General features: G+C 41.7%; 1 protein-coding gene across 1 annotated transcript in view; it reads left to right on the top strand.

Moving 5' to 3' along the window:
• daw1 (dynein assembly factor with WDR repeat domains 1) overlaps positions 1-17,423 on the top strand; it is a 73,016-nt gene continuing 55,593 nt past the window's right edge. The window contains exons 1-4 of the mRNA XM_043702958.1: positions 1-102; positions 349-421; positions 12,826-12,970; positions 15,347-15,405. Coding sequence (XP_043558893.1) covers positions 63-102; positions 349-421; positions 12,826-12,970; positions 15,347-15,405 — 317 coding nt within the window. The 5' untranslated portion in view covers positions 1-62. The remainder of the gene's footprint in view (positions 103-348; positions 422-12,825; positions 12,971-15,346; positions 15,406-17,423) is intronic.

The following is a 17,423-nucleotide window of genomic DNA, read 5'->3' as shown; positions in this document are numbered from 1 at the left end:
GCGCAGTTTGGATGACGGTTTGGTTGCTTGGCAACAGGAGAAGGACGCGGTCTCAGTGAAAGATGAGGCTCAAACGGTTTCTGCTGCGGTACTACCCGCCAGGTGAGAACGGGAGGACAACCCGGGGCTGGAGCCCTGAACCCCCGAGGTCCGGGGCTGGGGGCCGCTAACTCTTCGGGGTGGTGCCGGAGTGCCGCTGCGCTGGGCGAGCCTGCTCTGACACCCACCAAACTCGGGAGGGTGTTACTGGCATCACCGCGGCCGTCCCCCGCCCCCGCCCGCTGGATTCATCAAAAGTTCCTTTGCCTTTCAAGAATACTCATGAATTTTTTTTTGTATCTTTGCCAGGAATCATTTTGGAATACGAAAAAGGAGGGGAGACAAAGAACAAATCCATTGATCTGCTTGACTTGACTCCAGTGTAAGTGTGATGTAGCATTAAAATACAAATGACTTTTAAATAGTATCACATAGTTTTTACTGGATTCTGCCCAAGTCCTCTCTCTCCCTTTTTCAACTATGCATGTCATCATTTGAAAAATTACCATAGATAACATGAGAAATGTTTCTTTAAACTAGTGATTGGTTAGGATCTGGAACGCATAGTTTGGGAGATTCTCTTTGGAGGGTTGGTACAGACTCAATGGGCCAAAAGGCTTCTTTCTGCTATTATAGGGCAATAAGATGGCTCAGTAGTTAGCACTACTGCCTCACAGCACCAGGGAGCTGGGTTCAACTCCAGCCTTGGAGTTTGCACTTTCTCTCCGTGTCTGCATGGGTTTCCTCCGGGTGCTCCGGTTTCCCTCCACAGACCAATGATGTGCAGATTGGATGGATTAGCTATGCTAAATTGCCCCGTAATGTCCAGGGATATGCATGGTTTAACCATGGGAAATGCAGGGTTACAGAGATAGTGTGGGTGTTGGGTCTGGGTCTGAGTGGGATGCTCTTCAGAGGGTTGGTGCAGACTCAGTGGGCTGAATAGCCTCATTCTGCACCGCAGGAATTCTATGGTTTTCTTTTAAAAATAAAGGCAGCAAAGTGGTGAAAATTCTCAATACATTAGGCAGCATCTAGAGAGAGAAAAACGCTCCCGACTTTTCAGGTCGAGGATCTTACATCCAGTGAAAGTTTGCATTGTGCAATTAACCTGGGTCCCTTGTTATTGGTGCAAATAAGTAGATTTGAGATGCTGCCTCTGCTTTACTTAATATCTGCATGCAGCCATGCTTAATATGCTGGCTGCGCTCCTCAGCAGGATCCCAAATTTGCACCACTCTAGCAATCTTTAAAGCTCCAGTGTAGCACTTAAAACCAATATGCACCTCTTAAGGTAGAAGGGAGAATTCTGTTTGGAAGAACATTCTGCTTGAAACAGATGCTGAAACTGATTGCAAAAGAGAATTTTTCCGATACTACAGTGGGCTCCTTGCTGAGGAGATGGATATGAGAAATGCCCTCTTTCCGCAGGATGTCCTCAAGACAAGCAATAGCTTTAGCTGTCCATGCTGCAAGAAGTTCAGTGATCAATGAATGATCATGGTCATTCAAATGCAAATTACTGTATTACCAGTTGTGCCACTACCTTGTACTGGGTCCTAATGGTCTTCACCCAAAGGTTTTAGCCATGCTGCTGAGATGGTTGATGCAATATTTGTATTTTCCCAAAATTCCATGGGTTTGAGATAGGATGCCTTAATTTGGAAGATAGCAAGTGTAACTCTTTTATTCAAAAAATAGGGAAAAATAAAGCAGAAAACTACAGGTCAGTTAGCTTAACATCTATGATAGGGAAATGTTAGAAAGCTACAATTAAATAAGTCATAGCAGGATACAAAAATTAAAACAAATCAGACAGAGTGAATGTCATTTATTGAAAAGGAACTCACGTTTAACCAATCTATTGAAGTTCTTTGAGGAAGTAATATGAGGTGAGGATAAAGGGGATTCAGTGATATACTGGACTTAACTATGGTAAAGTGCCCAAAAATAAGTTAGAGCAGAAAATAAAAGCTCATTGTGTTGCATAGTATATTAGAGTCATAGAGATGTACAGATGGAAACAGACCCTTTGGTCCAACCGGTCCATGCCTACCAGATATCCCAACCCAATCTAGTCCCATCTGCCAGCACCCGGTCCATATCCCTCCAAACCGTTCCTTATTCATATACCCATCCAAATGCCTCTTAAATGTTGCCATTGTACCAGCCTCCACCACTTCCTCTGGCAGCTCATTCCATACCCGTACCACCCTCTGTGTGAAAAAGTTGCCCCTGAGGTCTCTTTTATAGCTTTCCCCTCTCACCCTAAACCTATGCCCTGTGGTTCTGGACTCCCCGACCCCAGGGAAAAGACTTTGTCTATTTATCCTATTCATGCCCCTCATAATTTTGTAAATCTTTGTAAGGTCACCCCTCAGCCTCCGACGGTCCAGGAAAAACAGCCCCAGCCTGTTCAGCCTCTCCCTGTAGCTCAGATCCTCCAACCCTGGCAACATCCTTGTAAATCTTCTCTGAACCCTTTCAAGTTTCACAACATCTTTCCAATAGGAAGGAGACCAGAATTGCATGCAATATTCCAACAGCAGCCTAACCAATGTCCTGTACAGCCGCAACATGACTTCCCAACTCCTGTACTCAATACTCTGACCAATAATGGAAAGCATGCCAAAACCTTCTTCACTATCTTATCTACCTGCGACTCTACTTTCAAGGAGCTATGAACCTGCACTCCAAGGTCTCTTTGTTCAGCAACACTCCCTAGGACCTTACCATTAAGTGTATAAGTCCTGCTAAGATTTGCTTTCCCAAAATGCAGCACCTCACATTTATCTGAATTAAACTCCATCTGCCGTTTGTCAGCCCATTGGCCCACCTGGTCCAGATCCTGTTGTAATCTGAGGTAACCCTCTTCGCTGTTCACTACACCTCCAATTTTGGTGTCATCTGCAAACTTACTAACTCTTCCTCTTATGCTCGCATCCAAATCATTTGTGTAAATGACAAAAAGTAGAGGACCCAGCACCGATCCTTATGGCACTCCACTGGTCACAGGCCTCCAGTCTGAAAAACAACCCTCTACCACCACCTTCTGTCTCTTACCTTTGAGTCAGTTCTGTATCCAAATGGCTAGTTCTCCCTGTATTCCATGAGATCTAACCTTGCTAATCAGTCTCCCATGGGGAACCTTGTCGAACACCTTACTGAAGTCGATATATATCACATCTACCACTCTGCCCCCATCAATCCTCTTTGTTACTTCCTCAAAAAATTCAATCAACTTTGTGAGACATGATTTCCCACGCACAAAATCATGTTGACTATCCATAATCAGTCCTTGCCTTTCCAAATACGTGAGGAGAAAGTGAGGACTGCAGATGCTGGAGATCAGAGCTGAAAATGTGTTGCTGGAAAAGCGCAGCAGGTCAGGCAGCACCCAAGGAGCAGGAGAATCGACGTATCCTTCAGGAGAATCCTGAAGAAGGGCTCATGCCCGAAATGTCGATTCTCCTGCTCCTTGGATGCTGCCTGACCTGCTGCGCTTTTCCAAATACATCTACATCCTGTCCCTCAGGATTCCCTCCAATAACCTGCCCACCACCGACGTCAGGCTCACTGGTCTATGGTTCCCTGGCTTGTCCTTATCACCCTTCTTAAACAGTGGCACCACGTTAGCCAACCTCCAGTCTTCCGGCACCTCAACTGTGACTATCGATGATACAAATATCTCAGCAAGAGGCCCAGCAATCACAACTCTAGCTTTCCCCAGAGTTCTAAGGTACACCTGATCAGGTCCTGGGGATTTATCCACTTTTATGCATTTCAAGACATACAGCACTTCCTCCTCTGTAATCAGGACATTTTGCAAGATGTCACCATCTATTTCCCTAAAGTCTATATCTTCCATATCCTTTTCCATAGTAAATACTGATGCAAAATACTCATTTAATATCTCCCCCATTTTCTGCGGCTCCACACAAAGGTCGCCTTGCTGATCTTTGAGGGGCCCTATTCTCTTCGTAGTTACCCTTTTGTCCTTAATGTATTTGTAAAAACTCTCTGGATTCTCCTTAAAAGACTGCCCAGCTAACAAGGAGCAGAGAGTGGCCATAAGGTTATCTGGGTAGGCAGGAATATGTGTTTAAGGTTACATTCACATCAGACATGACCTTATTGAATGGTGGTGCAGACGTGAAGGACTGAAAGGCTGGGTCCTTATTTATATGTTTTTATGTAGCTGAAAACACTACTTGGTGCTCCAAACTGCCATTACACACCCTCCAGCAATCTTAATCAATTACAACCTCATATTACTTGAACATACCTCTCATCAACTTTTTAGTTGCAATCTTTGAGTAGCATCTCATATCTAGCTCACATTGCCAGTTACTTAGTAATGAAAACATATTGGACTACGTTCACTAACATATCACCTGTCTCTTGCAGGGCAACATGTGACCTTTACCCAGACACAGCAGCAATCACCTATTGGAGATTGGGCACAGTTGCACATTGTAACTCTGATGCAGGAGACAATAATTACATTGTAGCTCTGAAGCAGTCAAAAGTATTGAGATCATGATTCCTACTTCTCCTTCTCACATTTCATTTCCGCTCTCATTTGAAAATTTCTTTTGATTCATAAGTTGCAGGTGATATAAACGTGCAGCTCTTGTTATCTTCCTTTTACTTCACCACAAATCTACTCTAAGGTAAAAACAATGACTGCAGATGCTGGAAACCAGACTCTGGATTAGTGGTGCTGGAAGAGCACAGCAGTTCAGGCAGCATCCAAGGAGCAGCAAAATCGACGTTTCAGGCAAAAGCCCTTCATCAAGAATACAGGCAGAGAGCCTGAAGCGTGGAGAGATAAGCTAGAGGAGGGTGGGGGTGGGGAGAAAGTAGAGTACAATAGGTGAGTGGGGGAGGGGATGAAGGTGATAGGTCAGAGAGGAGAGGGTGGAGTGGATAGGTGGAAAAGGAGATAGGCAGGTAGGACAAGTGCGGACAAGTCATGGGGACAGTGCTGAGCTGGAAGTTTGGAACTAGGGTGAGATGGGGGAAGGGGAAATGAGGAAACTGTTGAAGTCCTCCTTGGATGCTGCCTGAACTGCTTTGCTCTTCCAGCACCACTAATCCACAAATCTACTCTTGTCCAATACTCTGTCCTCCAGCAGATTATTAGGATTGCTGAGTTGTTGCCTTGGAAGAATGGCAGTGGTGCCGTGGAGCACATTCTGTTGTCCTCTCTCAGGATTTGGAAATTCCGGTGTTTGACTGGGGTGTACAAAATTACAAATCACACAACAACAGGTTATAGTCCAGCAGGTTTAATTGGAAGCACTAGCTTTCGGAGCGCCGCTCCTTCATCAGGTGGTTGTGGAGGATACAATTGTAAGACATAGAATGTATAGCAAAAGTTTACATTGTGAAAAATACCTTGATTGTTTGTTAAGTCTCTCTTCTGTTAGAATGACCATGATAGTTTCACTTCTTTCACATGTAAATCACAAAACTTTTTTAAGATTAGATTCCCTACAGCGAGGAAACAGGCCCTTCGGCCCAAAAAGTCCACACCGACCCTCCGAAGAGTAATCCACCCAGACCCATTTCCCACTGACTAATGCATCTAACATTATGGGCAATTTAGCATGGTCAATTCACCTAACCTGCACATCTTTAGACCGTGGGAGGAAACTGGAGCACCCGGAGGAAACCCACGCAGACACAGGGAGAATGTGCAAACTCCACACAGACAGTCGCCCAAGGCTGGTATTGAACCTGGGTCTCTGGTGCTGTGAGGCTGCAGTGCTAACCACTAAGTCACTGTGCCGCCCCATTCTCAGTTACATTCTCAGGTTAACTGTAACAATTAGTGTCAATGCAGATAAAATATTGAGATTAGATTAGATTACTTACAGTGTGGTAACAGGCCCTTCAGCCCAACAAGTCCACACAGACCTGCCGAAGCGCAACCCAGCCAGACCCATTCCCCTATACCTAACACTACGGGCAATTTGGCATAGCCAATTCACCTAACCTGCACATTTTTGGACTGTGGGAGGAAACCGGAGCACCTGGAGGAAACCCACGCAGACAATGTGCAAACTCCACACAGTCAGTCGCCTGAGGCGGGAATTGCACCCGGGTCTCTAGCTCTGTGAGGCAGCAGTGCTAACCACTGTGCCACCGTGTTGAAGGTATTAGCCCCCTGTGTTCCCTGTCTGTGCCATAATGTTTAGACTGATTCTAATCTAAAAAGTGAGTTAACAGAGTATTACATGGATTCATGAACCCAAGATCCTTGGGCTCATGTCACACTACAGGTGACCACCATTGCACTATACGCAAACATAGACACTCCTACGCACGCGCGCACACACACACACACAATCCTACAGGCACACACACCCACAGTTACACATGCACCCTCTCACAGACTTGGACACTTTACACCCACACACATATACACTCTCTCTCATAGACACTCATAACCCCCCACCCCAGACACACACACACTCCTACAGACACACACACTCCCATACTCACACATGCAACCTCTCACAGACTTAGGCCACTTTACACTCACATACACGCACACGCACACATATATACACACACAATAACCCACATGCTCACATACACCTATACGTTTGTACTTGCAGAGTTACATTGTACTTTGCTCAAAAACTGCATGAATCCATGTAAGACTCTGTTAACTCACTTTTTAGATTAGAATCAGTCTAAACATTATGGCACAGACAGGGAACACAGGGGTCTAACACCATCAACATCTCAACATCTTATCTGCGCTGACACCAATTGTTACAGTTAACCTGAGAATGTAACTTTTAAAAAAAAGTTTTGTGATTTATATATGAAAGAAGTGAAACTATCATGGTCATTCTAACAGATGGGAGACTTAACAAACAATCAAGTTATTTTTCAATGCATAATTTCTGTTGCATCACGCTGTAAACTTTTACTATAAGTTCTGTGTCTTCCAATTATGCACTCCACAACTACCTAATGAAGGAGCGGCGCTCTGAAAGCTAGTGCTTCCAATTAACCTGTTGGACTATAACCTGGTGTTGTGTGATTTGTAACTCTCAGGATGACAGCATTCCTCCATTCACATTTGCTGTTCATCAGTGTCATTGCTTAGCAACCAGCCAACCTAGATTTCTGCTGCTCATGCTGAAATGGTGCAATCAGAAATTGGGCCTTTTAGTTCCAGAGCTATTTTAGATCATTCTGCAGAACCAACTGCAGTCTCCTCCATTTTGTAGACATATAAGTAGCAGAACAAGCAGAGGCACATGACACACAGACACGAAAAGAACCACGAGTAATTACTTGACATTTATAGGTAATACAGTAAATATTTTATTATATATTTTATTAGGATTTTTGATGGTGATTTTTATTTTTACATTGAAATCAAGCACTTGATGTGTGATGTGACCTCCGCTTCTGTGACATCTTCCCCAATGGTTTCCTCTCATTTGTGTACTGAGACCTGCAAAAGCAATCCTTGTACTTAGGTGAATATCATGAATATCATGGATATCAATCACTACCACCCCTCCTCCCACCACCACCACCTCCTGTCTGATTGACTTGTGGTTCAGTGGGCCTTTGCAAAAAGAGGCAGTGTAAGTTTCCTGCCGGCCATCCATCCAGAAAGCAAGACTCTCCGTGTTCCAACAAGATTCTAACCACATTTTCTAGCTGAGAATGAGATAGTGGAATTGCTCCCTGAACACTTTGTCTGGATATGACCACATGCTATGCGCCCTCTTGTCCCTCTTCCGTCACTTTATCTTGATCTATGTTACTTATGCTTGTTCTTCCCAGTGCTGTCACTTAGAGTGGATATAAGCTACAGCATTCATGTCAATCTGTGCACAATCTTTGAAATCAGGATAAAGCCCTTCATATAAGATCATTCTCTATAGAATTTAGCAATTTCAAACAACTTTGAAAACCACCATATATTTCTACAATTCAGCAAGAGCTGGAGAAATCAATCAGAAACTAACCAACAAACAGTTCCGTTCTTAACTCTACACCTCACCAGACCCTCACTCCCCCAACTTCACTTCAGCTGTGAAGAGTCATCTAGACTCGAAACCTTAGCTTGCTGTCTCTCCATGGATGCTGCCTGACCTGCTGTCATCTCTAGCATTTGTTGTTTTCAGTGTAGATTCCAGCATCTGCAGTAATTTGCTTCTAAATAGTTGATGATTCCTTTTAGGAGAGGAAAGGTCATGGATTCTTTCCAGCTGCTGAATGATGTCAATCTGTACAAGGTTAAATGAGGATATCAGCAGTAGCTTTAAGATCCAAAATGATTGTATTGGTGGAGCAGTGTAACTAGTTTACTGATTTCACCATCTGCCTGCTTTGCAAATGTATGCTCCCTCTGTATGTACTAATGATTTCACTGAAATGGCAAACAGTGCAGCTAGCACCAGATGGATTCTCTGTGTACACCATTTTGAGGCAAAATGCTGCATGTGGCGCCAGAAGCAAGAACACAATAGAGCTGTGATTTAAGCTGATGAGTGTGTGGCCTACTCTTCTTTCCACCAAAATATGCCCACTCACACCTGTTGTGAAGTTTGTTTGTAACATATGATTTTAAGCATTTGTTATCCATTTTTAAATATTTATTTGTTCAGTTCCCTTTTGAATGCTTACAAAAAATTAATACTGCACAAGCTTGCAACTTATTCTGAAGGCCAGTGAACCACTGTGAAAGGCAGAATTTCCTAATATTTGACTTTACCTTCATGTTTGTATAACATATGCACATATTTCCAGACTTTCCCTTACTTATTAACTGAAGAAAAAGCCAATCCACGCAGTACCATTTTAGAGACTGCATTCAAAGGTTTTTTGAAAAAGAAAAACAATAGAACTCCATAAATTTATTCTGTTAATTAAGGATTGTGTAATATTGGCATGAATCTAGTAATCCTGTTCTTTTTAATACCATATTTTATAGCAAAATTAAACAAAATATTGCCTTTTTAAAAATTTATTCATGGGATATAGGTGTCACTGACAAGGTCCACATTTGCTGATCTGTAATTGCCGTATTAAGGGCTTGAGTTACCCTCTTGACCTGCAGCAGTACAGGTGATATATGTGCACCTATTATAACTGTTAGGCAGTAAATTCCAAGAATTGAACCCAGAGACACTGAAGAAGACATAGTTCCTAATGAGAATATGTTCCCATACATCTGCTGACCTTTTTCTGTTAGAGGTTGCAGGTTTGGACGGTTCTGTCAAATGAGACTAGCATCTTCTAATGGTATGCCCAGCTTGCAATCTGGGTTAGTTGTGGAGGGTTGAATATTTAATGTGATGGATGCATTTATTTTATATTTAACAAATTACTTTAACCTGGATTGTGTGAAGCTTACTTAGTTTTATTGAAACTATATTCATCCAGGTAAGTAGAAAACATTCCGTCACTCTCTGACTTGTGCATTGTAGATGGTGAACAGGCTTTAGGGAATTAGGAGGCAAGTCACTTGCTGCAGGATTCCTAGCCACTGACCGGTTTATAATAGCACTGTATTTGTATGGCTGGTCCAGTTAAGTTTCTGGTGAATGGTAATCCCCAGGATGTCGGTAGTGAGGAATTTAGTGATGCAAATGCTGTTGAGTGTCAAAGGGAAGACAGTTATATTCTTTTTTGTTCAGTTGGTCATTGCCTGCCACTTGTCTGCTGTGAATTTTACTTGCCATGTGAATTTGTCTATATATTGCTGCATATTGATATGGGTTGCCAAAGCATCTGAAAAGTCATGAATGGATACTGAGCATTTTTCAATCATTGGTGAATATCCCCATTGCTGTCCTAACAAAGGTCAATGATGAAGCAGCTGAACATGTTTGGACTTAGGACACTGAAGACCTTGTGATGGCCTTGCACTTAGATGATTGGAGTCCAACAGTCAAAACCATCTTCCTTTGTGCCAGATGATGCCTAACCAATGATTTTTGCCATACAGCTGTATAAACAGAAAATGTTGGAAATACTCAGCAGGTCATGCAGCATCTGTGAAGAGAGATACAAAGTTAATGGGATGAGCAGAAGTTCAGGATGTGTGGTGTAACACCCATCACCTACCATATATCCTGCATGATATTCAGTTATGTTGCTTTCAATATACTTTGAAATGTATGAATTGGAAAAAATTGAAGGCCTTGTTGATCATGGTGTGGGGCAATTCCTCGTGTATAAAAGAACTATCAGGTGGACTTGTGTAAGAGGTAGAACCATCAGAACAGATACAATGAAGAAATTGGAATAGTGGAATAAAGTTCTTACAGGGTGTGTGTTGGGAGGAAGTATAACCACTGTAATGATGGTCTCAGTGCTGTACCTACTAGTATCCAGTAGTGGATACTAGTGGATAGATTAGAGTGGTGCTGGAAGTGCACAGCAGGTCAGGCAGCATCTGAGGAGCAGGAAAATCGATGTTTCAGGCAGGAGCCCTTCATCAGGAATTCTGATTCCCGTGGATACTAGTAGATAGCTAATCTGTAGAAATGGAGACAGAGACTTTGATGATGAGAAGCGGAAGAGTCAGACCTGGACAATGAGAAGGTGAGAGGTGGATAGAAATTTGAAGTAAAGTCTTTGAAAGTTTTCAGAGCAAACACCTTCAGTGATTAATGTACTACTTGATCCGAGTGCAAAGGAATCTCAATAGAATTAGGATTAAACATCTGAGCATCCTGTCATTTGCTGTTTTAATTCTCCTTTTTTCATTTTCTGACCTCAATGTTCTGTTTCAGTGAAATCCACATAACGAAAGCATTTGACAGGTTTTTAGACAGATGGAATGTTAAAAAGGGCAAATGATAGTACAGATCTCCAATTAATCTCTGGATATCGTTCTATCAACTGTAAAAGCCAGCAGAACAATTCTATTCCCTGATGTTACCAGCACTTCACTGTAAAGAACCAGAAACAAAGAAATTTGGGTTTGTGGTGATCTTTGATGTTGCTAGCAGAGTATGTCCATCCTGTTGACTTGTCAAGAGGTCTTCTTTCTGGAGACTACTATTGTGAGCATCTCTGAGACTTTTGAGGCACTGTTCTTCAATCATGTCCAGAGTCATTGAGTGTGTACCTTGTCTTGTTAATTGCAGACCTCACTATCCTATAAGAGTTCCCTGCTGAAAAGGCAAATGTTCACGAGGCTGCAATGAGATTGTCCTATGAGGAGACGTTGAGCAGTTTCTGCCGATACTCATTGGAATTCAGAATAATGAGAGATGATCTTATTGAAACATAAGATTCCAAAAGGTTTGAATGGGGTAGACACTGAAATTATGCTTTGTCCTGTGGGGGAATTTAGAACTAGCAGTCATGGTTTAAAATAAGGCTTCTCCCAATTAAGATGGAAATGAAAAGAATGTTGTCTATTGGAGGGGCATTATTCTTTGGGATTCACTTCCACAGAGAACAGTAGAGCCTGAGTTCTTTAATAAATTCTTGGTTGTATGAAATAAATTTTTCATTGAAAACAGAGTCAAAGGTTTTGAGGAGAAGGCAGAAAATTGGAGTTGAGGTCACAATCAAATCATGTTATTGAATGGTGTACAGGTTTGATGGTCTGAAAGGTCTACTGTTCCTCTTATTTCTTGTGATTTTCTAATCTTCTTCATTGAAGTGCTGAAGTTGGTAGGTTCCTGCTTCCTGAAATTCTGGCAATTTTGTTCTTCATGCTGAAAGAGAGGCAGGCAAGAATTTAAAACTTGATCCAGTTTCAAAAACTTGTACAATTTAGATGAAATTTTTGTGGATGTTCCTTTTCTGAAATAATTTGTATAGACATTAATGTATTTAAATTAAGTAAATCATGCTTATGATTTAGGTCCTGGGGAGTGTTATTGAACAAAGAGACCTTGGAGTGCAGGTTCATAGTTCCTTGAGAGTGGAGTCACAGATAGACAAGATAATGAAGAAGGTGTTTGGTATACTTGCCTTTATTGGTCAGTGCATTGAGTATAGGAGCTGGGAGGTTATGCTGTGGCTATATAGGACATTGGTTAGGCCACTTTTGGAATACGGCATGCAATTCTGGTCTCCTGCTACAGGAAGGATGTTATGAAACTTGAAAGGGTTCATAAGAATTTACAAGGATGCTGGAGGGTTTTAACTACAGTGAAAGGCTGAATAGGCTGGGGCTATTTCCCTTGGAGCATCTGAGGCTGAAAGGTGACCTTATAGAGGTTTATAAAATCTGAGGATCATTAATAGGATGAATAGTCAGGGTCTTTTCCCAAGGTAGGAAAGTGCAAAACTAGAGGGCATAGGTTTAAGGTGAGAGGGGAAAGATTTAAAAGGGAACTAAGGGGCAAGTTTTTCACACAGTGTGTTGTGTGTGTGGAATGAGCTGCCAGAAAAAGTAGTGAAGGCTGGTACAGTTAGAACATTTAAAAGGCATCTGGGTGGGTCTATGAATAGGAAGGCTTTAGTGGGATATGGGCCAAATGCTGGCAAATGGGATTAGATTAATTTAGGATATCTGGTTGGCATGGACGACTTGACCTGAAGGGTCTGTTTTCAGCTCTATGACTCTATGCCTAAAGTATGCAGATATATCCAATAACTAATTGCTAAAATCATGAAAAACTCAGAATTTAAATTGTGTAGGCAGAATATCTTAGTTTTGCAATGTCTGTCTGAGTGAAGTTTTAATTTTTTTGTATTCCTGTCTATGCTACTCAAGATTTTCTGGTGTTCAGAATTGTTGGCATTAAAATGTATTTTTCTTTCACATAACAATTAATCTAGTGCAGATGTAGATGCTGTGGTTGAGGAAATCCAGAAGATTGAACCACTCATAACTGCATCTCGCACAGAACAGGTGAAACAGTTGGTCCAGAGGCTTCAGGAAAAACTTGGTCAGCATGATGATCACAAATTCTACCTGTTTAAGGTGAGAAATGTTCTTGATGTCAATTATGTTCTGCTGCAATGCATTCTGCTCTTTAGAGGGCAGTAGTTGTCAGGAAATGCTGACACTGATTTAGTATAAAGCTAGATTATTATTACACCTGTTGATGGTTCCCTTGATGTGGTATTTATGTATTTAGTTAACTAACTGGACAAATACATTGAGACAATCAGGCACATGAGTTGTTTTTATATTAAGTTTTTTTTTATCATGGTAATGTTAATTTTCAGGTCTAATTTATAAATTATAAAGGATTTGTGGTAGTACTTTGCAAGAAGTACAAGACATATGGAATATACATAAATAGATTATAATAATGAAACAGTACAGGACTAGATTTAGTTGCAATAACCCATGTTTCAATCCAGTTAATGTAATAAAAATATTGCTGTTTCATAACAAGAGAGTGCCTTTTTCCTTGCACAAATATATAAATCTTATGTGCGATAAAAGTGCCTGTCTATTTGAAAGTGTACCCCCAGTTTGTCTTTTTTAAAATTTTATCAATTAGATTTAACAATAGCTTAACTTTTATGGTTTTTTTATGGAATTGTAATTTGCTGGGATAACTGAAAGATGAAACTCTTTCAATCGTTGTTGTTCCTCAGGTTTGATTGAGGACAATTAACTGATTAATTAATATTCCAGTTTTTGGTGAGCCTCCAGTGAGTATTTATGATAGGCCAAAGTCAATTCATAATAAATATTGTTTTGTTTCTTCATATCAAATTTTATGTGTGAGGAGGAAGAGTGAAGGTGCTCATCTTCAAATATTTCTATTTAATCAACTTTATATGCAACAACAGTGATAGATTGTATAGTTAACATCCTTTAAAAACTAGCTTTACCAATTTTGTGATCTTGATTAAAAGATGAATTGACAGTAAAATTGACTTTAAGCTTATACAGATACAGAATAAAAACTATAGGATCTGAACTAAGACTGCTCCAACTCATTTCACATTGTTGCCGTAACTAACAGATAAAGGTAACTAAAGATGTTCCTTCTGGTTCCAAATACACTATTGTTGGCTGCTGCCAGCCTGTCTCAATCCCTCATAGGCAAAAGTGAGTACTGCAGATGCTGGCGATTCCCCAACGCTTGGAGGAAGAACGCCTCATCTTCCGCCTTGGGACCCTCCAACCCCATGGCATCAATGTGGACTTCACCAGTTTCCTCATTTCCGGAGTGTGGTACTTTTGCAGCACCACACTCTTGGCTCAATCTCTCTACATTAAGGAGACAGGACGCCTACTTGCAGAGCGCTTCAGAGAACATCTCCGGGACACCCGCAACAATCAAACCCACCGCTCTGTGGCCGAACACTTTAACTCCCTCTCCCACTCTGCTGAGGACATGCAGGGCCTGCGCCTCCTTCATCACCACTCTCTTACCACCCGACGCCTGAAGGAGGAACGCCTCATCCTCCGCCTTGGGACCCTTCAACCATATGCATTAATGTGGATTTCACCTGTTTCCTAATTTCCCCTCCCCCGACCTTACCCCAGTTCCAAACTTCCAGCTCAACACCGTCTTCATGACCTGTCCCATATGTCCTTCCTTCTCACCAATCTGCTCCACCCTCCTCTCTGACCTATCATCTTCACCCCCACCTCCATCTACCTATTGCACTCTCAGCTACCTTCCCCTCAGCTCCACCGCCCTCCCATTTATCTTTCCAATCCCGAGGCTCCCAGCCTCGTTCCTGATGAAGAGCTTTTGCCTGAAACATTCATTTTCCTGCTCCTCGGATGCTGCCTGACCTGCTGTACTTTTCCAGCACCACACTCTTGGCTCAATCCCTCATACTCACGCCAAATAAAACCCAAGGTTTGCTGAAGGTGTCACAGCTGGCCAGTATTGTTCAGAGGTAACTGGTGAGGTACCTCAAGAAGCATTGTTTAGATGTGTCTGAAGCCTAGCTTTGCATTTGTCCATGGTACCTGATACCTCAGTTGCACAATGTAAATGTTCTGACCAGTTTCTCCCTCACTTTTGATTTTAATACTTGCATATGTCGGCATTTCACTTTCCAATATGATACAGACATTATGCAGTAAATCTAGCACAGGAAGGGGAAATTTTGACATTGCATAATTGTTTGAAGAAGGATGAAAATATATTGGTAGCTTGTTATAACTTGCTCCTCACTTTATTTCCATATTATTCATAATTCTTATTTTTAAGTAGTTGCGTTAGGGTAACCAGTGTGAACACTGAGCAGTTATCCAGTCAGTAAACACTCTTATGAAAGTGAGGTCAAACTTGGATATAATTTTATGTGGGTTTGTATTTGAAGGTTGTACCAAAAAAAGCCAAAGATTTTTACTTTGGTTCTAATTGTTTTCTTAATGTAGGTACTTCGGGCACATATACTACCACTGACAAACGTTGCATTCAACAAATCTGGATCAAAGTAAGTATTCCATTTGCTGTATGAAATCTACAGTTCTATTTCAATTCTCTTGTTTGAAAAGTTCAGTATTATTCTTTTAATGTGCACAGAAACTGTTAGCCATCTGTTTGTGTTCTGATGAAAGGCCATCAATCTGTTATGTTGGCTGAGATATTTCTAGGGAATTGCAGTAATACAGTAGTAACTATGTAAGGCAGGGAAGTGGAGATCCCACCGAATTGAAAAACAAGACCTCACTATATGTATTTTCTTCCACTTCCTGCCTGGTTGCCGGAGAAGTTAATAGACTGACAAACCCATGGCAGGAGGCTGCAACCCTTTTGAGGTCAGTTATTGCAATCAGGAATGAGCAATCTGGGCTGAGGAGAAAGAAAGTTACCATGACAAGAGACTGACTATGAATGAGGTAAAAACAATGACTGCAGATGCTGGAAACCAGATTCTGGATTAGTGGGGCTGGAAAAGCACATCAATTCAGGCAGCATCCGAGGAGCAGTATGAATGACCCCGTCATCTGGGTGGTGGAAATCTGGCTTGAAGTATGTTTGTAGAGAGAAACACGTTAATGTTTCAAGTCCGAAGATTCTTCTTCAGAACTTCTTAAGTTCAACAGAACTTACCATAGGAATGACCTTCCCTGGAGAAGAAACATTAACCTAGGAATAAAGAGATATCATAAGAACAACCAATGACAATGTGTGTGCATACCATTGCACATCTGCAAAACTTAAAGACTATGTATGCAATACTTACACCAAGACTGATACGAATGAAACTTTCTAGAATTAACACTCTGATTTGCCAATTATAGCACATGCAATTTGTTTTATGACAAGGGAGATGTTTATTATACCGTTAATGTGCTGGTTGGCTTGGTGTAGTTATGTGATCTCCACCTTTGCTATAACCACAAACATACAAATGTACAAAATAGAAGTAGATTTGAGATTTTGGAGAAGGTTTGTAGCTCAGGTTATGGATCAAGTTGTAAGTTTGTTCACTGGGCTGATAGATTTGTTCTCAGACGTTTCGTCACCATGCTAGCAAACATAATTAGTGAGCCTCCGGTGAAGCACCGGTGTTCTGTCCCACTTGCTATTTATCTTTCTCAGTTTGTTGTGGTTGGTGATACCATGTCCGATTCTATTTCTTAGAGGTTGGTAAATGGGGTCCAAAACTATAGGTATGTTAATAGAGTTCCAGTTTGAATGCCAGGCTTCTAGGAATTCCTGTGCGTGTCTTTGTTTAGCCTGTCCCAGGATGGATGTATTGCCCCAGTTGAACTGGTGTCCCTCTTTGTCTGTGTATGGATATTAGTGATTGTTGGTCATGTCTTTTGGTGGCTGGTTGGTGCTCATGTATCCTAGTGGTTTGCTTCATGCCCGTTTATCCAATATAAATAGTTAAAAATCACACAACACCAGGTTATAGTCCAACAGGTTTAATTCCGAAAGCTAGTGTGCTTCCAATTAAATCTGTTGGACTATAACCTGGTGTTGTGTGATTTTTAACTTTGTACACCCCAGTCCAACACCGGCATCTCCAAATCATATCCAATGTAATGTTTGTTGCAGTCCTTATAGGGCACTTTGTATATAACATTCGTTCTGCTGGTTTTTGATATGGGTCCTTTAAATTCATTAGGAGCTGTTTCAGTGTGGTGGTAGGTTTTGTGTACTACCATTATGTCTAGAGGCCGAAGTAGTCTAGTCATCATCTCTGAAATGTCTTTAATGTATTGTAAGGTGGCTAGAGTCTCTGGTTATGTTGTGTCTTCCCGTATAGGTCTGTTGTGCAGGAATCAATGGACTGTACTCTTCAGATTCTGGATTAGTGGTGCTGGAAGAGCACAGCAGTTCAGGCAGCATCCAGGAGTAAAATCGACGTTTCGGGCAAAAACCCTTCATCAGGAATACAGGCAGAGAGCCTGAAGGGTGGAGAGATAAGTAGAGGAGGGTGGGGGTTGGGAGAAAGTAGCATAGAGTACAATAGGTGAGTGGGGGAGGGGATGAAGGTGA

This window comes from Chiloscyllium plagiosum, chromosome 13 (assembly GCF_004010195.1).
Source record: "Chiloscyllium plagiosum isolate BGI_BamShark_2017 chromosome 13, ASM401019v2, whole genome shotgun sequence".
Classification (NCBI taxonomy): Eukaryota; Metazoa; Chordata; class Chondrichthyes; order Orectolobiformes; family Hemiscylliidae; genus Chiloscyllium; species Chiloscyllium plagiosum.
The sequence above is the reverse complement of the archived record's forward strand: the minus strand, read 5'-3'. Positions and strand labels throughout refer to the sequence as shown.